Consider the following 20,586-nt stretch of genomic DNA (forward strand, 5'->3'; position numbering starts at 1 on the left):
ACTGGTTTCCAAACCCCTCCCCCCCCCCCCCCAGCTTCAATGCCTTGTACATACTTAGCTCACTATAGTACTCTGCAGAAAAGTTAAAATAAGGCTTCATGGAGTAATCATTTGCTTTCTGCACCGCAACCTGTAATTTTAAAGAGGTTCAAAACATGAAACCTTAAGTGGTCAATGATTTAAGATATCAAGAGAAAATGTTTTGTTTTAAAAATAACTAAATAGAATTCAGTAACTTTTATTGCAGAAGAGCCCCTATTGCACAGTTGGTGCTCACCTCTTACCCACAGCATACAGATTCCCATAAACTCAATGCAAATTACTTTCAACAAATGTCAGTACACACCTTTATAGTTAAAGAGCTCATTCTGCATTTCTGAATACAACTCAGACATCATAAATTCAGTGCAAATAATAAAAATATATCAAGAAATCCCTAGCAATGGATTGGAAAGGGCACTCCATTTCTTCTCTGCTGTATAAAGAGCTGAACAAGCTCATCATTTAGCTACTAATTGCTTAAGACTAGCCACTGCCTGCTTCTAGAGCCCTGAGAGGGAACACACACTTGAAATCCAGTAACACTGAAAGCAAAACTGAAATAAATTCCTTAAAAACCTTACTGTGAATTCTGTTAACTAACAACCCCATTTTGAGGTTTTATTTATGTTTTCTAAATACAACCTATAAAGAAAAAACCTCAATGTACTAGAGAGCTGAGTAAACAGACTTTACCCACTCTCAGTTCTAACAATTCCAGCTGTTACTATTTAAAAAATGTGAATCTGTAAAAAACAGATTGACTTGGTTGCTTAACTGGAGAAAGATGAGAAGTGTAATCAGTATCAGCAGGGTTTTTTTCCCTTATATTGGCTCATCTTTAAGAGCACATGAGCACATTTTTTGCCTCATCCCATAAGACTGTGTTGGGTTTTTTTAATCCTGCAAAACTGATTTGATTTTATCCTATTTTCTTACTCAAACCAAGAAAAATCAGCAAGCACAGGCATTACAAATTGCAAAATCCAAGCTTCTTTCTTTGTCCCTATAGCACAGGTGACTTTCAGAGTTGCACCGTTTGCAGCTCCTCCTATCCACCCTTGAGCATCTGGAAGTTAGATCAGCATTATTTTCAAACAAAATATTTCAGGTGCCCAGGAATGCAAAGTTGACAAGTTGTCATAGCATCTTTAAACTATATAACTGGGAACACTCATTCTGAATAACTAAAAACATGTGTTATGAAGAGAAACAGAACACAGCTAACAGTCTCTTGTCATTGTAAAGGTATGAAAAATACATTACTTTAAACATACAAAGGCAAGCTAATGGCAAATCATTGTGGCTTTCAAGTGTCTTTAGTTATTCATCTTGCATTGCTTCTCCTAGCAAGCTTGGCTGCTGTTAGCAAGTGAAGTTCCTAAATTGCATCTCTCACAAAGCTGTCAGACAAGGTGCTTTCAACAGTCTTGTGTGACGAAGGAAATTTGGGAGGCAGAATGGCTGACAAACAAGAGAAATAGCATGGAAGAGAGGTGCTGTTCACTAAGGATACGTAAGCAGAAATAATCAGCTGATGAATACAGGATGGGAGAACAACTGTCTAGACAACAGTATTCTGGAAAAGGTCTGAAGGATTGATTAGCAGTTCCCAACTGAACATGAGTCAATGCTATTGCAAAAGGAACAAACATAACACCAGGAATGACAAGCAGACACATTGCCTAAAGCACACACTAAAAGATTCTCCTTCTTTACTTGATAAAGCTTTCCTGTCCAGTTTTGACCATAGATCAATTGGCCAAACATAAGAAAACCATCATCTACAAAGAAAGGATGAAATAACTGGAGCTATCTCATACAAGGAAATTGAGACTGTCTTGGAAATTCTTCATATACACATAATACATACAAGAGGAAAACTAAACACTAAGTTTAGTGCTAAACACTCTAGTAGTAAGATTGCTAAGCACTTACTACAGAAGTTGCAGATGCTCTGTCATCAGAATCCTTCAGAAGTGACAGAGTTGACTTGGCCTTGAATAAGTAATACAGATTAAATCTCAAAACTTTTCCTATGTTTCTATTTATCATCTCCAAAACAAAACAAAAACATCAATCCCTTGTATTACACAGAGACACTTAAAACAAATTAAATGCATATGACATAACGGACATCTCCCTCCAGGTTAGTCTCCTGGCTTCCAAATCACTGGGAATGGGACAGTGGTCACCTCAAAGGCATTCTGCTCAGCTCCTCCCAAGAAGACAAATAGCAAGAAAATGAGAAAAAGCAGAACAAAAGGTTACTCAATGGTGTAGTTACATGCTAAAAACCCCACAGCAACAAAAGAAATTCCAGACTGAAACTGAAGCAAAACTTCTGCATTTCATCCGTTCTGTACAGAACCACAAAGGTAAGTCTGAAATGACTTTGAGGGGTTACCTAGTGTGTTCCCCTGTACCTTCACAGAATCAACTACAAATCCAGTAACAAAAACACACCAAAAAAACAACCACACACAACACTCAGTCTCTCAAAACTAAAGAAATGAAGGAACACATCTCCCAGGGGTGCAAACCCCCTGCTCAAAATGAATGTATTCAGCAACTAAGACAAGGCAAGTGTCACAAATGATTCAAGCAGTCAGAATGCTCTCCTCAGGATTTTACCTGATCCCGAGGCTCAAATTATGGAGAACTTTATAGACCAAAACCTACACTGAGTTACACCCAGAAATGAACTGGAAACTATGGAATGAGGTAGATAACATGTTCACCTTGAACCAAGCTGTAAACATGAAACCCTGTTTTATTCTGAAGTTCTGTTCTGGGCCGCAGGCTAGGGAAGCAAAGAGATGTGTCAAAGCAGACACTCTTGCAGCAGTACAAGAAGTTGCTGATATCTGCATAGTACAAATAAAATAACCAATTATAGCTTCCTTGACAGGGAAGTCAGTGATACCATCACGTGATGTCTGAGCTCCCAGAAGCAAGCACAGATTACATTAGGCTATGCTAGATAACAACAAAAAAAAGCATCTTCCCTTTCAGCAGGGAGACCACATTCTCACCTTCCCTCCTTATATAACTTAAATCACCATTGTTCCACTACCTTTTGGCTAAATCTGATTCAGCTAGTAGCCACACCAGTCCAACACTGAGAATGGTGGCAAAAACCCCTCAATACAGTGAAAGAGGAAGAAAAACAGTGCCATCAGCATACAGCTAAGCATGAAATCACATTAGCCTTCAAAAAATCTTTCCCAGTAGCTCTAGACAGACAGTGAATAGGAGAGATGAGATCTCTGAAGGGCACTATGTAAGGAGGTGTTAAGGACAACCCAGAGCTGGTTAGTCCATTAGGAGATAAAGGCACGTAAAACATCACATGCATATTAAAGATTAGATTTTTGGAGGCAGCTGTTAAAAAAACTTTTAAAATCTTGATTTAGTCTTAAGACAAACAAGTGTTGATAAAGTGGTGAAGTTAAGACTAGTCTTATGACCAAAATGACTTAAAAATCTCAACCTTCATATTCTGCATTCCAACAGAATACAGTCAGTTATTTTTTTTGTTATTTTTTTTGTCCAGGAGCTGCAAGTTGAGATTATTCCATTTCTGTAACATACTGAAAGTTACTGCTTATGTAGAAGACCAGGAAAACACAGTCTTTATCCAACTGGCACCCTTAACTGATGTAAAAGCCTTCACGACAGTATGTCACGTGTCAAAAATATTCCTATAGAAAATGTGTAGGTATTTGCTATCTTGTGTAGCTAGAACTCAGAGTATTTCATAAACTAGGAGCGGGCTCCCATCACCCCAGTGAAGAGCAGGGAGCACTGGTACCCTGCCAAACTCATTCTCAGTGCTCCAATGGTACCTCACCTTCACCTACCTGCAGGTGGCTAGCCCCATGAACAGTTACAAGCTGCAACAAGAAAGCAAAGATCATCTTCCACCCATTTCTTAGCCCAATAAGCTCAACAATGCACTATGTTTTTCCTTGCCTCACCTCTAAACAGTTATTTAGACAGTATGACAGAAATTTTGGGTAGAGCTTATTATTAGTGGCCACAGTCAGAAAAAAAGATACAAGCTGAATTCCATAGAAACATGAGGCAAGAGAAATGTAGAACAGAAAACAAGATTGAAGGCTGCATTTGTACTATTTGGAGATGGATGCAAGAAAGGCTGATGAAGTGTTTGTGTCAAACAAAACACATTATGTAAGAAGTCTAGCATGTTATTGACAGAGATATTGTTGGGCTACACAAACCAAGCTTGTTTACAGTAAAATCGGCTTGCAGTCAAAAAAAGTGATTATGGCACAAAGATAAAGATGTCTTAGCTATCTTGCAACAGGACTGCTATCGAGACTGGTCTGGCTGCAACTCAGAACAGGGCACAAGCCAATTGATTTGGCTTTTGTCTCTGCAAGTCAGTACTGCTCTTGTGATCAACTAATACACCCCTGCCTTTTTTCCTCCTATAAACCTCAGCTTACAGCACAAAGTCATTTGATCCTTCCATTTCTCCATCAATAAAATAGGAGATGGCCACACTTCACACACCCTTGAGAAGGTAGATTTATGGCTTACCCACACTAAAAATAGCAAGCACTATTTAAACTTGTCTGAGTTAAATTGGTGTATTTCACTGTATGGCATGACTTCAGGATGTGGACTACTACTCTGCTTATAAATTAGACAATGCATTCAGCAACCATTTTTAATTATTCTCCCTAATTAATCCTTCCATTCTAATCCAGAAAACACCTTCCTGAGAAATGCTGAGCAGCTTTGTGTTTAGCAGAAAAAGGTGAACCACCTATGTTCCAGAAAGCTTAACCGCACTTTTACAAATTCAGGTAAATCAAAGAAATCTGATGATACAACAGTATGCAGATCTGGTGAGATAAAAAGAAAGACAAACTGGTCCTCTCTATTAAGGCTAACAGAACTTGTATCTTTACTCCAGACAGCAGCTACAAGAAAACTATGTAGTCCTGTGTTTTATTTATTACAGCCAAAGTTTCCAGTTTGCACCAACCAGTAAGTCACCTTTGAAAGCTACACTTAGCAGTTTGCTGCCTGCGGAGCTCCCACAGCTATGCAGTCTTAAATGACTCAGTTCAACAAAGGGTTTGGTTATTGTTCTAAACAGTATTGTTCTGTTAGGTTCCAAATTCACGTAAAACACACAGCATTTATGCGAGCCAACTCCATTTGTCACCTACCAGATTTAAATACTATTAACAGCAGAACAATCTTACCTCTCCTACCCCTACATCAGCATACTTTGTGCTAAATACTCCACATAACTGACTACTGGATCCTTCGTGCAATGCCATCGCTAGTTTGACATAACAGCTGTAGGCGTGATTCAAAACAAACGGAATTTCAAAGTGAAATACAGTGGCCTTCTGTTCTGAAAATAAAGATATGAAAACCCAGACAAAGCAAACTCTCTCAGAACCAGGAATATCCCAATGCATATTTCACCTTTAACATCCTAAAGGATAATACAGAAAAGACAAATCTATAGCCTCAGAAGCAAAAACCACATAACTGTAGTACGAAGTTTGTAACATTAAGTAGTAACATTCTTCATTATGACAGTACCATCGACTAGGAAATGAACTGGAAGTGTGTCTGCCTATTACTAAATGAACTCAGAGTAAAGCAACCTGCTCAGTAAAAAGAAATTAGGTAACAGTGGCTAGCAGGCAGAAGTTCAAAAATCTACAGAAGAGAAGACTATTACTTTTATTAACTACACCTCGAAGTGGGAATTGGTCAGGCTGTGCAAGCGAGCAACAGCCACCTGGTTACCAGCAACCCTTCTTCAGTGCAACCAGGTGGCTGTTGCCTGGTTATTCATCCATTTTGGCATGTCACAGTAGAAATGTGCAGCACACAGCATGTGCTACAAAACTCAGATTGAAAATGCAGATGAGGTCTGACGTTGATGCAAGCCCTGAGCTCTTTATACAAAGGATACATATGCTTTGTACAACTAATCGGGATTCTCAAAGGGGTTTTTATAATGCACCCATTTTCCCAGGGCAGATAGTTACATCAGTATTAAAAAGAAACTGTTTGGAAACACAATAATCCCATCACTAAAAAAGAAAATATGTAAGCGGCTCTGCAGTGCAAAATGTAAGCTAGATCTACCAAATTCACTTTACATGAAGTTTAAAGAATTATATGGCAAGATACAAGTCTTTCTCCAACCTCCCCTACCACTGCTGTAAAGCACAATAGCTTATATGATAATTGGGTGTGAAGGCTTTGCAGACAGCACTCATCATGCTGTTAAGCAAGCACAGAGCATAAAACTATGTGCTATATATAAAATATATAATAAAAAAGCAGCCTGAGAGAAAAATAAAATTACTTTAGGCTGTTAGTATTTCAACATTTTGCAATGGTCATATGAACTACAATATCACTCCCATCCTAGGGGTATAGAGGACCCAATCTGAACAGTGGCTTTTTGTTACTATCTTGAATGGCCTTTGGAAGCCACCTCACAGAAAGCCATGGAATGAATTTAAGTAGGAACAATCATCTTTTTTTTGTGGCTATATTATATTTACACAAATAAAGAGGATCTTTGTAGAGAATTACAGGTTCTGGTTGATCCAAAGGAAGCCCACTACTGAGTAATCACAACTGTATCCCTTCAGCAGGCATAAGGGTTCAGTGTCACCAGCCCTGTTAAGTGCTGGAAGCAATCTGTATGCGAGTACCTGAAAAGGTTTACTAAACATAGAAAGTCTTATTTAAGGGATATCACTTAATTGTTTAGCAACCAGGAGGTAATTATTCAATTAAGGTGAACGGTGTTTGGCTGCTGGCTTTCAGTATTACAAGAGATGCTCCACAGAAATTTTTAGCTCATAAATCCAGAAGGGGAAAAAAAAAAACCAAAAAAAACCCACAAAAACAAACCAAAAACTCGCTTCAGTTGTGAAATAGCACACTATCCTCAAAAATAAAAACCCCAACAACCAGACCTAGAGGAGTGCTGCAGCTAGAAATACTTGACTGCTAATATCCAGCATGCCATTGCCATTCCAGGGAGTCCCAGAGCGGTTTTTAAGCCTCTGCCCATCCTCCTAAAGAAAGGCGGGTGGCAGGACTAATCAATATCTTGCCACCCAGCTGTGGCCTGGCAAATAAAGAAGTCAAGAAAACAAATCCCACCGATGATCTCTATAATTTCGCATTCGGAGGCCAGCAACATCTGGGCTCAACTCCAGATGGGACGGAGCTCCCGCAGCTGCCCAGCGCACTGCCACACGCACACAAAGGAGGGCTCCGCGCTCCTCCTGCCTTTTCCGTCATGGGCACGACTCCGCGTTCAAATGCGGCGTAAACTCACACAAAGCTGCTTACTACGCTAGTAGGTCGGTATAGCAGTTCAGCTGCCTCTGTGTCAGAGCGGGCCATTGACCGCGACGAGCCCCCTTGAGCTCAGCAAGCGTTAGCCATTCTAGTAGGTGATGTCAAAAAAATGTAAAAATCACAGCGAGTCTCCCCGACCACTTCGTAAGGCAAACGAACGGGCTTCAGAGCCCTGCACCGGGCACAGATGAATAGATCGGCAAGGAAGCGCGACTCCCACAAGCTGCACTTTGCCTGGTTTCCACTGAAGCAGCGACAAAACCCCCGACGCGCGAACAATGCCCGCGGCCCCGCTCCCGCGCCTCCCCGGGCGCCGCCGCCAACACCGTCTCTCCCAGCGAGCTTTTTTTAAGGCGGCTTTGTTCCCCGCGGAACACCGGCCCTTCCACCAGCGCCCGCCTCGGCGGCGGCGGACCGGCCCCATCCCCGGGCAGCAGCGGGAGCCGCCGCCGGCCTTTGTTGCGCCCCGAGGAAAGGGACCGCTCGCTCGCCCCCCGGCCCCGCCGGGACCCCCAGCCCCCGCCGCTCACACGGGCGGGGCGCTGCTCCCGCGGGAGGCGCCGGCCGCCAACACCGGCCCCGCGGGGCGAGCCCGCTCCGCCGCGGGATGCGCTCTCCGCCAGCAGCGTCGCTCCTCGCCCCCCGCGCCGCTCTCCCTCGCTCACTCACCCACGCCGTACTTCTCGTGCTCCGTGGGTATCCACATACTGGCGGCGGGCGGGCGCCCGTCACCCCCCCACCGGCCGACAGCCCCTCCGCTAGGAGCGGCGGCGGCCGGCGAGCGCGTCCGCTGCCTGGCTGCTTCAGCCGCGGCTGCCCGACCCCAGCTGCGCGGGCATTGTTCGGGCGGGCGGGCGGACCGACTGACTGAGACGCGTTCACCGCCAGCCACTTATATGCCCCGTCCCGCTGCACGCCGGGGAACGTAGTGCCTCAGCGCGGCCGCGCCCCTCGTCGCCCGCGGCCGAGGGAGAGACTACGAGCCCCGGCTGGCCCCGCGCTCCCCGCCGGGGCGGGGCGGGGCGGGGCGGGGCCGGGCCGGCTGCCGGAGGCCGCCTCACCCCGGGGCGGGCGGAGCGGCGCGGCGGCATGGCTGCGTCCCGCAGGGCCGGAGGGCCGCCGGCCCGCAGAGGTGAGTTCGCTGCGGGGGACCCTAACGGCCGGGCTTCGCGTGTCCTGGCTCGGGCGGCGGGACGGGGCTGCCGCCGCGGGGCGTGGGGAGCGGCGGACGCGTGTGGGACGGCCGGGAGCCCTCACGGCCCGGCGCGGCGGGGGCGCCGCCGGTCACCGGGCGGAGCGGGGGTTCCGCGGAGCGCGCCGAGCAGCCCCGTCCCCGCCTCCCGGTGTTTCAGGCCGTTCTTGTGGCCCTGCTGGCGCCGAGCCTTCTCTTAGCGAAGCCCCGCGTCTGGTGGCCGGAGCTGTGGGGACAGGGAGCGGTTTCAGCAGCGAGTTGTGCCGGGGAGAGGACGGGTGGCGGCAGCGTGCCAGGGGGCGGGACGTGCAGCTGGTGGTCGGGGTGGCTTTTGGCTTCCCACATAAACCCGGATCTCGGCACAGGCGTGCGGAGAGAGGGAGGGAAGCGGGGCGGTGTGCGGCGGGGGCACTGCCGGGCTGCCGGGGACGACCGCCGGGGATAAGTCGGGCACTGCAAGCAGCGGGAGCAGCAAGGTCTGCGTCCTCGCCGAGGGGCCTGTGTGCCTCTGCCCTTCTAGAAGCAGCTTAGCTGGAGCCCAGCGTAGGGAGGGTGCTGGACCGATCCTTGTGAGAAAAACCCGGGCGCTGTGACACGGGAGCAAGGGCTTGGTGTTACATCTTTTGGTCCTGCAGCAAGGCACAGGCAGCGGGGAGGAGGGAGAACTCGGGTGATACGGCGCTGCTCTGCAGGCCTCCCTGGGTGCAGGTTGTCTCTAGGGTGACTATGTCTGGCTTATAAAAAAGCGTTCTCCAATCAAACCAGCACCCTGAACTGCTAAAGAGGAATTTTATGGGATGATTCAGTTGGAGCTGGACACAAAAATAGAATTTAATGTTTTCATGTTTTAAGAGGGGAAAGTGGCTTAATTTTTTTTCATCTCAGGTTGGCTTTAAGCCTCTACTGAGAAGTTATGTTGAATTTTAAAGTTGCCAATAGTGTGAAGGACAGCAGAAGGAAGTCATCTGCAAGCAGGCAGTTTCAAATGGAGAGCTGGAGTGCACTTACTCCAGGTTTATCCTTCTAGTTGTCAAACTGTGGTACTGGGTGTTCTTGTAAGTGACTTTTGTGTTTTTCTCTAGCATGTACTCTGCTTCTGTTCATAAAAGTAATACAACTTCATTTATGCTAGTAGTTAAAGCACTACTCTTTATTTATGTGTTGCAGTGTGTTGGCTTGAGCCCCTCCTACATGAAAAGCCAGACCCTTCTAGAGCACTTCCACACTGGCGTAATTGCACCCAGAGGCAAAGCTGTGCAGTTTTAACTGTTGAAAAGGACGCACACTTTTGTCTGTGCAAGTCTTCTGCTGTATGAAATTGTTTCTAGGTCTGTGGAGTGCCAGAGAGGATGAGGTTACTCTGAGGTTTTTCCAGGTAATTCCTGTAAAGAGATTGGCACTGTGATGAAAAGAAAGGTTTGTTCCACTGGAGTTCAGAGGCCTATGTTGTTTTCCTATTGGTGAGCTCAAACACTCATTGAAAGGATTAGTGAACTTCTGGAGTCTTTGCTCCCAAACTCGATTTGCATCCCCTGGCAGAGCCTTTGGAGTTTCTAGGTGACGAAATGTGTAAAAGTCACTATTGAAAATCAAAATAATAGGTCCCAGGCTAAATTAACTTCCACCTTGGCCTATAGACTTCTACGTACATCCAAGCTGTCCCTGTCTCCATAAGAGAGGGCTGCCAACATGCTGGCTGGGAGTCATGAAATTCTGCCACAGCCTTTTAACTGCTGTCTATCATGTTAATCGTGACTGAATTCAGCACGTTTGTATTAGGCTCAGAGCATGTCTTTCTTCTTCCCTTGAACAAAGACAATGCTACCCAATAGTTGAAATAGCCTTTTCAAAATTTTTCATTGAGAACCCAGTCGTTTATGGTAAAGAGATCTTCTACTATAAATCCCACAGTCTGTGGGCAAAAACTACTTCACCCTAATATTTATCATTTTCCTGCCTCTGACTGAAATTCTTATTCTTTCAGAGGTTTCATTGCTACAAAGCTATTTGCTCTAGCAACATCTTGTACTTGCAAGTGCACAGGAGGTGTGTCACTTCTTTGGAGACAGTATATAGGAAAAATTAAATGACGTGTTTTTTTACAGTCTTGCTGTTTCCTATTTACAGAAAAGCCTGTGCTTTTCTATTCTGATCTAGGGCTGTGTTGTTTTCTAGTTGGTTCCCTCCAGCAGCCTTCACCAAGTGGCTTTTAGTAAACATACCACTGTCCACAGTATGATTTGTTCAGTCTACATTAATTATGCTACATATCAACATTTCTTACAGCATCTGTCAATGGATTTTAACATTAGGTTTTTTCTACAAGTGTATCTTTAATAGTTTCATTGGCAGTCTGACAGCTACGGTTTCCTGCTCAGGGTCCTTGTGGGTTCAAATGCTTTTTAATACTATGCTGCTGGAGCGTACCATGCTGGAGCATAGCATGTTATTCTTACTCCTTCGATGTCTATCTTGTGTCTCATTTTTAAGGGAATTTGGTTCACTGTGGAATACTAAAGTTTGACTGGCCTTGCACAGGTCTACGTTTTTTCATTGCTACCTAGTGAAAATTGTTTTGTTCATGGTACTGTAAGTTCAGCTCTTAAGTTCTCTCTGTTAAGGATGCTATGAGAGCCACTTACCCCAGTGGACTCTTGGATCCAGGGGTCCTCTTTCCTGGTTACTGAAAGCCAGTGCCATGTACTCTCAGACCCGAGAGGTTTCTCCATCCGGGTTGATGGATGCGTTTCTCTTTAGTTTCCCCCATGTTCACAGGTCACCTGGATATCAACGTGGGCTCTAAGTCCGTTTAACACCCTTTCCTGAACTTTAGGCCCCTTACCCAGCCACTGGCTCGGACACCGAGTCTTTCCAGCTGAGGGTCTCCCGCTACTCACCAGCTGCTCTAGCTTGATGTTGTCTACCTGATGCATAACCAAATCTATTTCTGATGCTCTTACGTGAGCCATCTCAGCCTCACACAGTATCACTGATACAGTTACCTCAGCCCTGTGTGCATTGCAAAATTTCACCCCCCAAAAGGTCCCAACACCACCACCCCCAAGCCTTTGTGAAGCCCAGATGCCTCTTGCATAACCCCCCTCTTAACTACCTGAAACCCAGCCCTTCCTCATTATCCTCTCAGAAACTTCTTCAAGCTTCTCACTTTTGTTATTTATGTTCAGCCATTCCTCATGTCATGCCCAGTAGTTTCTCATGTTAGCTAAGCCTCAGTCCATGGCCCAGTCATTGTCCTGTCTATCTGAGCACCCTTTCTGCCCTGTGTTCAGTTTCAGCTTCAAGAAGCTGGGCTTGCTGTCTCATCGCTGTGCTCTCAGGGTAACCCCTCTGCTTCTCAGGCCTCCGCCAGCCTGAGGTTTTGGTGGATGTTTTAGCTTCCAGTTAATTTTCTTCATGATTTTCCCCATCAAGCAAAAAAAGGGGCTTGTCTCTTCACTTCTGCAACAACTCCTTCATGGCTCTCCAGCTTTTCATGCTGTCCTCTCATCTGCTTGGAGCCTGCTTTTCATTTCTCACTTGTTGCCTCTGTTCCTCAGCTGCCTCCTGCTTTTAGAAGGCTCCTCTGATGCTCTAATGACAGTTCCTCAGCTGGTTATTCTCCAACATTAATTTGGTCCCTTCTGCCCTTGTTATTTCCTATACCCAGCTCAGGTACTCCTTTGGTCCTGCCCCTTTCCCTTCCACAGCCTCCACTGCCTACAGCTCTTCCTTTGGTCCCACCGCTCCTGTCCCGCTGCCATATGTCTCAAGAGCTGTTGCCCACAAACTGCTTCTAGATCCTGCTTTCACCCCCACTCTACATACTTTTTTTTTTTTTCTTCTTTATGCTTTTCCACCTCTAACTCCATATCACTCCTGGCTCTCCACCTGTGTGATCTGTCATCATAGTCCCTGCATCTTCTTCCCTGGTATTAAACTTCATTAGACCTGTTGGAGTCACAACAGCACAGAAGGTTGTGAGGCAGAGCATCAAAGCATGACTGCTACATCAGGTGCCTGGCTCTCAGCAGCATCGTAATCTCTGCTCTAAGGCAGGAGCAAATTAGGAGTCATGGAAAGATTAAGTTTCTCTGCAGCTCTCCTGCCTACTGAGCTGGGTAGCTAAAAGTCCACCCAAAAACTTTTGGGAGTGGGGGAAGTGAGGCATTTCTTGGGTCCTGTGTCCTAAAACACAGGTGGGATTTGGCCTCCATGTTGCTGCTTCACTTCTGTCTTGGAAGCTGGGAAGTAAGGAGGGGAGTGGACAAGTGTTTCCCTTTTTCTAGTCTTCAGTTACGTCCCCAGGTCATCAGTAACTCCTGAGGATAGCACTGTAGTGACAGCTGCCTTCGTGTTTGCCACTCCAAGCTATGGTTATGTTACAGGGTATGGTGCTGCAGGGCAACTTACACAAAGCTCACGCTTGCCCTGCTGAAGGAGTGATTAAAGCAGGTCCCCAGCAGTGGCCCCTGGCTGCCTATGGCTCTTCAGCAATGGAAACTTCTCTTACTCCCTTTCTGACTCCCTTTCCCTGGCAGAGCTAGGCAGGGAGGGAAATGGCAACAGCAGTGATACATGTGCCTGTGCCCAGACCTAAAGCCAGTTCTCAAGATGTGGAAAGCTAAGTAGGGTGGTACTTTTGAGTCACATTTTGGTGCCAAAACTGGCCGGGATTGAAGTGCACTAGTAAAAACACTGTAGACACTGGGCAGACACCCACACTGTCCAATTCAGAAGCACATGCACATTCATGGATCCCTTGAACATTACTGTGGCCTCTAAACCTGTCTGATATCTGTGCCTGGGCCCTCTTACCCAGAATGCAGGTTTCTTCCTGTTTGCTAGCAAATCCAACTTGGTGTTGGCTATCAAAATTGATATACATGCTCACATTTATCTCACTCATCACAGATCCCTCAAATATCAGCAGTGTCTCCAAGTCTGTTGGCTGGACTGCCTTTGCCAGTCATCAGCTCCCAGGCCCCTTGCCCAGCCACTGACTCAGACCCTGAGACTTTGCAGGTGCAGGTCCCCTTCTACTCACTGGCTACTGCAGTTTGAACCTTGCTAGCAAATTATGCATACGTACACATGCATACAGGGTTAAGTATAGAAAAACATGGACACACCATGATCCCTCCAGTTGTTGGTTCCTGGACCTCCAGACCTGGAGACCTGCAGCGTCTTTTGCAGTTGCTGGCACTTAGACCTTGCAGCAGTATCACATGTAGGACAGAGGGTGAATTATACAAAAATGTAGTTAAGTAAAGGATTTAGTAAGAAGAAAGGAAAGTCTGTGGTGATCAGGTGCAGGGTTTGATCAGAGAAACATAAAATGCAACTGGCCCTTTTTATGCCCCCCCACTCCCTGCCTCCATTTTCTGGTGTTTGTTCCCCGTCATCCTTCCCTTTCTCTGCCTGTGACCTCTCCTCTAAATTTGGCATAAGACATGACATACATAATCCCACAAGCCCCTTCTGATATCCCATAGCAAGTTCCATGTAGTTCCACAAAGACCCTTAAATATACCGTAATACATATGATAATCATGTTTCCCTTTTCTTCTCAGTGACAAAGTTCAGGCTGAACTTGTTTAAGGCTGTGTCTGAGTAGCTCCTTTAACGGCATAACTTCATGTGGTGAATGACGATGACATTGTCTCTCTTATCACCTGCTCATAAGTATTTGTTTGTGTGTAATCTACCACTTTTCAGTAAAAAAGAATTAACAAATAAGGATAGTCCTTAACCAAATAAGGAACCAGATGCCCTCCTGTCCCACACATCCTTAACACAGCCCCTCCTATTCAGATCAGCCCCCAGTGAGTGGGTTGCCTCCTTCCCTTCAGATATCCACATGGCTGTGAATAAGGAGCTGCTGGCTGCGTGCTGCTGTGGGTGAATACCCCAGCAAGGTGTTAGAGCAGCCATTACCCCAAGCATACAGCTGCCACTTCTTGGCTGCTCGTTTATCAGAGTTCCTCAGACGTTGGCCAGATGGGCTTACCCAGCCCACCCATATCTGCCTGTTTCTGTTTGATTGTTTTAGAGGTTGGTATGCTGCTCGGTACCCTTCCCTAAAACCTCGGCCAGTTCCAAACATTCACACGCGTGGTTGCATCCTCAGTTGTTACCCATGGGGTGCTTCCAAGCATTTAGAGTACCACCGGTGATCCGTTTCTTGGGTTAAATCTCTGTTCAGTGAAGGATTTCAAGACCTGAGGCTTCCGCCATACCATATTTTTTGGAGGAGAGAAAGCATTCCTTCTACCAGTAGGCATTATAAGCTCTGTAAAAGATCTTGGTTTGACACAGGTTAATCATTGTGAACTGAACAGCTAGCAATTATACCTGGAGGACAGGTTCGCTAATTAATTCTGTCAAGTGCAACACATTATTTTAATATGATTACAAGAGTGAATCTCTAAACAGTATTATTTTAAAATGTTTTAAGAGCATTTGTTGTGATTTTTAATTACAAATGCCATCTCATAGGCAGTTTAACCAGTTACCCAGTAAGAAAACGGATATTGTAGAGGACTGGAAATTACTAAGTTGTTATTTGTAAAGTCACCTTTTATGTGCTTCTGCGTTTGAAAATTAAAAAGGCAAAATCCTTTCATGTAACTGTTGCAATAAGATGTTAGTGGTTTTAGCCTTCACAGCACGTTTCTTAAAAAACTGATGATGGGAGAATATACAAGTGAAACTAAGTATTTCATTAAATGAATAGTAATGGATTAATAAAATAAGTAAATGGATTGTATTGCTTAGTAATACAGATCTGAACTGCCTGTGATCCTGCTGTAATTTTACAAATAATTGTGTCATAAATATGCACTTCAGCTAAAGCTGAAGACAAAGGGGCATCCCCGCACCTTGGCACTAATATGTAACTCCCATTAGCACAAGGGATAGGATATGTTATATTCACAAAAAAGTACCAAATAAAGGCTTGCTCTTTGGTTTTCTCTGAATTCAGACACCTGTCATAGCTTCAAAGCACAGATAGATGGCCCTTATCTTTGTTAGATACAATTTCTTTAACTGCCTACTAGTGGACATGCATGTGTATTTAATTCCAGTAATCTAAGCCAATTCTTGCCTGCTCAGTAGCAGGTAAAGGCTTTGGTACATCAACAAACTACCAAGTATCAGCTGCTCTGTATACTAACTGGAGTTCTTTAAGAAGTAAGCTGCTTCAGACTACCTGATATGAGCCATGTATGCAGTTTACACATGATAACTTGTTCTTATGTTAAAGCCTTTCAGTTAAGCTCTGTGAAATCTCTGCTCAGGCTTTCAGCAATAGTGAGTGGTGGTTCATCAGTCCAGAGACGGATGAAGACCTTTAAATTGTCTCAGTATTAGCAAATACCTGATTCTTGCCCAAAAAGTCTTTCTGAGATGTGGGCATGTTTTATTTAGATGCAGAGGTGTGGGCTAGGAGGGTATTACAAGGTTTTTCAATGTTCGAAGTGTAACACAGATGCCAGGATAATTTGTTACACCTATTGAAACATGTTGTTCATTGTTTTATTTTGTTTTTACTGAGGAGTGCTGGTTTTCTGGAAGAGCACCCAAGTTGTGAATCCTTGTCACAAATGATGCCTGCCAAAAGCTGTTCCTGTCATATGAACAGGTGATAGAGTTCTCCCCTTGAGACTTTAGCCAGCTTTCTTGATGAAGGGATGCAGGTTTCAAACTAGGGTACAGTTAGGATAAGAGTGAACAGTAGGAAAGGAAGAAAAGGGCTTAAATATAATGAAATTACAAGCGTTAGGTGTTTTAACTTCAGTATGGGTGAAATTCTTGTTTTTCCGAACAGCCTTCATAACCTTTCTGAACGCTGTGTGCTTCTTACTACCATGTCCTGTCTTGCAACCCCTGCTAGAACTCTGCATCTTTGTGTGAACATCTGCATCCTAAAACTACAGTTGCTACCAGGCTCTCTCTGAGGCTTCTGCTTCACATTCTCATCCAAGAATTCCCAGCAGGCTGAAGCTGGGAGAAAAGCCTGAAGGCATTTGAACGTCTTTCTATGGACCTTTTAAAATACCTTTAAATATTGCCTCAGTAAAATCCCTGCACAATGTGGGAAAGACCATGGCATTGGAGAACTAGGAGGGAAATAATGGGGTAACTTTTGTGCTGCTTTAAAGCAGATCTGTGTTTGTGAGGAGTCAGGCACGTTATCCTGACCTGTGGTGTCTCACTGAAGTCAGCGGAATGCGTTTCTGAAAGTGTGGGTTCTTTGCAGAGTTGTTGTCTCGAGTCATCAGTAATTATTTACAGTCACTTGAGTGGAAAAAACTGGCATCCAGTGACCTGATAATTCTTGAATTAAATAACGTATTGGTCCGTACCATTAAAACCACATAACCAGACTGAAACCGTGCTGCTTAGCTTGTGATACAACATGCAAATTTTTGAAAGATGTCTAACTACTAAACAGTAGAGCTAGGTCATCTGGGGGTGCGCAAGCAGTTTTCCTCAGTAAGAATATGCCAGATACTACATACTACATAAGAGCACAAATGTAATGTGTGTGGCTGTTTATGCAATACAGTTTTATGTTAGGGAGCTTCTGTTGCCCCACTTGGTAGGGCAGTAGATTTATGCTCTGTAGTATAAACAATTACACTTCTTGCTGTACAAATGTGAAACGCTCAAACTACTTTGTAGAGAAATAGTACCCATATGTAATTCTTTGATTATGGTATGGAGCCAGGAGTGCTCAACCGGAGTCTTTACTGATTTTCCAAAACATGCTACATGTTTTGGCAGTCAAATTGTAATTATGAAGTAAATGAAAAGGGCATTGTGTTTTGCTTGAGTTTATTCTCTGATTATAAAGGATTTTAGGTCATCAGTGTACAGCAGTAACTGTCAACTTTTAATGTTTTGGCACTATAGGGAATGGCGTAGTTGAAAGTCTGATGTCTGATCATTGATATCAAGGCCTGGTTTTCCAGCAAGTAATTCCATGTTCATGCTTGTTTGGCACTCTGTCCTAGTATTTTGCTATAGGAGACCTGTAAATGAGAAATTGTAGTAGATGTTTTGTCAGTGGCTTCAGTGGTCCAAAACTCTGATACCTGTCTTTTCTTAGTAATATGTTTCAGATGGGTTTCTTGAACTTCCCTTTTGATCTTTTTTGCCCTGTGTTTTCACTGGACCATCTCTTCCAAATGGTCTTTTTTCCACTTCCCTGTATTTTTCTCTAATTTTTATGACTGACAGACAGTGACCAGTGTGAAATGGCCCAGCTGCTTCTGTTTGATTCTTGCTTATTGAGATGTCATCCTCCCATTTTTCATCAGTGGCTCCATCCCCAAGGAGTAGCTACTTCTACTTCTTGCCCAGTGTAGTAGTAGCTTAAGAGCCTTCTCTTTATCCCTCTGGTATATAAGCTTTATAACTGGATACGCCATCTGTACCTCACAAGCTGGTATGATGTGGTGTGGCTCTGTCCCCATGAGCAAATAATAAGGTGCAGTAGATAAAGACAATTGGTGCCACAGTCTCTAACTATGTTACATGATTTGTTGTTTTTGTTTTGGATTACCTGTAGTCAGTCTTCCCACACCAACCAACCTCAATGTGCAGGTGTTCCAAAGCTGTCTGAAGAAAAGCCCCTTGGATTAGACCCAGATGTCTCTGCTGGGAGGTTGGATGCATTTCCTAAGTACCTGGACTCCATATGAATCTGATTTACATGCACCAAAACTGCTCTCTAAATGTAGCCAATGTGCAAAGCAGCCGGAGGATGGTTAGGGACTGCAGGAGTCCTGCGTGGGTCAGAACTGTGCTGAGATGCAAGAAGAGGGACAGGGCTGGTGGCTTGCACAGGGAAGCATGGTACAGCATCCTGCGATTCAGGACCACTTTTAATGTGTGTAGTGTGTACCCCAGGTCAGCCCTGGCAGTCCCATGATAGGAGTACACAAGACTCACAATGCAAAAACGGGAATGGTTATGGAACAAATGCATGTAGTAATAAGTGATACTGCTGTTACCAGAGCATTTTGCTAGCATTTGTCTTGACCAGTGTGCCAGCATTGAATTTTATTATGACTCAATAAAGCATGAATAAATGAGTGTAGAGCTTTTTCTCTGCAGGCTGGTATGTAACAGAAAGCATCCTGCTTGAGGTTTTAATTTGATTTTGTCTTATATGGGATGAAAGCATGCAGCCTGTGTTATTACTGTACTGATTTAATGTTCAGGAATCTGCGTGTATTTATGCAGTTAGCAAAATGTTGCCTGAAAAACATGACCAACTTGTATCACAAATCTAACATTCTAGTCCTGTTTCTTGAGGAAATTAATTTGAGTTATTTTACCATTCATGTCCCTGAGCTACATCAGCAGTATCAGTTAGTAACTGTGTATCATACTTAAGAAGTCAAAATCTGAGTCGTATGTTTAATGAATGCATGAAAGACAAGAGAAATTACTCCAGTATCACAAAAATATTTATTTCAAACTCTGGTACCCAGTCAGAATATGCTCGTAGAAATTTGATACAGCCTGCTGTGAGATGTCCCTTTGATCTAAGACTTCAGTATTTGAGCTCTGACTTGAAAATACTTTCATCTGAAATTAATTTTCAGAAATTTATTTATGAAGTATATAAATAGTGGATTATTTGAAATACAGTCAAAGCTTTGTTTTCCTGAGCTAAGATATCAATTAGGCTGAAGTATGTTGATCCGCACCACTGCATGCTATAATGAACTTTCCTTTTCAGCCATTGTTTTTTCCAGCTTGAATACCAATTTATGGAGGTTTGATTCTAAAAGTAGAAACAACTTATTTTGCTACTTTTTATCTGGAAAAGCTCCAGTTCACTGAGAAAGCAGCCACAGACCATGGAGCTTCTAACACCACAGTTAACAAACAAAATTTGGTTAAACAATTCAGCCTCGAAGGCTTTCTGACTGTCAGAATACCTGCAGCAGATTGCAGCCTGTACTGTCGGTATGAAACCCACAGACATCAGAATCTCAGAAATGGAACCTCTCAGGGTGCACTTTGAGGTTAATTCTAATTTATGTGAGTTTGAAAAAAATTAGTGTGACATTTAAAATGAAAATTTCACACTATTTTCCATTGTTTTTCTCAAATCGTTGCTTTTTTCAAAGAATGTCTAGCACTGGAAAAGAGTTATAAACCCTGTGATGCAAACATTTTAGTCAGGAGCATGGTAAAAATTCCTGTCATAATGACATGGGGGCGTATCATAGGAATGGCTAAAGCAGGCTTTAAGTTTTTAGATGAGAATCACACCGCCTTTCCTTTAGCTAGAGAATGTAGCTAAAGCAATCATTTAAAAAGACCACTAGGCAATCCTTTTAACATCAGCAGGATGAACCTGCTTGGGAATTAAATCCTGTTAGAGGAATAGGACAGGTGACAAGAGAAAAGATAAGGGAAATCCTTGTAATGAAGAATTAGTGATCTCTACTAAATAATGACAACAAGAAGTAAACCAATTAACATATTTTATGTAGCAATGTTGGTGTAAAAGTTACTAGGCTTAGTACAGTAGTTGTTAAAAGCACTGCAAAGATAAATTTTAGCAATGAAGAATTTTTACTATCAATATTAAACACACTCTTAAGACCCCTCCTTTGTGGAAGAGCTAAGGTCACAATCACAGTGAATGGAAACTAAGATGTGCCTATTTCCAGCTTGCTAACGCTTACGGAGGCGTCAGCAGAACAGTGGTAGCATACACAAGTCCTAAATTCACATCCACATGTTTACTTGTGATGCCTTCCAGTACATGTTTTTAAAAGTTTTAAAATTATAGTCCTGATCAGCTTGGCATGAAATTATACTTTTCTTTTTTTTTTTTCCTAAGTAGTTTTCATGTGAAAAAGGCAGAAATGTAGTCTTTATACTTGAAGTTTAAAGCACCATTGTTTATGCTTTATTAAGATGCCTTTGATACGCTTTTCTATTAAATA

General features: G+C 43.7%; 2 protein-coding genes across 7 annotated transcripts in view; one reads left to right on the plus strand and one right to left on the minus strand.

The window, feature by feature from the left end:
- Positions 1-8,384, minus strand: part of DOCK4 (dedicator of cytokinesis 4) — a 256,460-nt gene extending 248,076 nt beyond the window's left edge. For 3 of the 4 annotated variants that reach the window (XM_056338946.1, XM_056338943.1, XM_056338942.1), the window contains exon 1: positions 8,089-8,383. In XM_056338946.1, coding sequence (XP_056194921.1) covers positions 8,089-8,125 — 37 coding nt within the window. In that variant the 5' untranslated portion in view covers positions 8,126-8,383. Of the gene's footprint in view, positions 1-8,088 lie in introns of all 4 variants that reach the window. The other variant, XM_056338944.1, reaches the window with a different exon arrangement.
- A 42-nt stretch (positions 8,385-8,426) lies between these two features.
- Positions 8,427-20,586, plus strand: part of ZNF277 (zinc finger protein 277) — a 54,864-nt gene continuing 42,704 nt past the window's right edge. Inside the window, exons 1-2 of one of the 3 annotated variants that reach the window (XM_056338948.1) lie at positions 8,493-8,551; positions 9,497-9,666. Coding sequence is in view for 1 of the 3 variants with exons in the window: in XM_056338947.1 (XP_056194922.1) it covers positions 8,509-8,551 (43 nt within the window). In the remaining 2 variants the exon portion in view is untranslated. Of the gene's footprint in view, positions 8,552-9,496; positions 9,667-9,967; positions 9,987-20,586 lie in introns of those variants that run through there. The other 2 variants (XM_056338947.1, XM_056338949.1) reach the window with 2 other exon arrangements.

The sequence above is a fragment of the Falco biarmicus genome, chromosome 5 (assembly GCF_023638135.1).
Source record: "Falco biarmicus isolate bFalBia1 chromosome 5, bFalBia1.pri, whole genome shotgun sequence".
Taxonomy (NCBI): domain Eukaryota; kingdom Metazoa; phylum Chordata; class Aves; order Falconiformes; family Falconidae; genus Falco; species Falco biarmicus.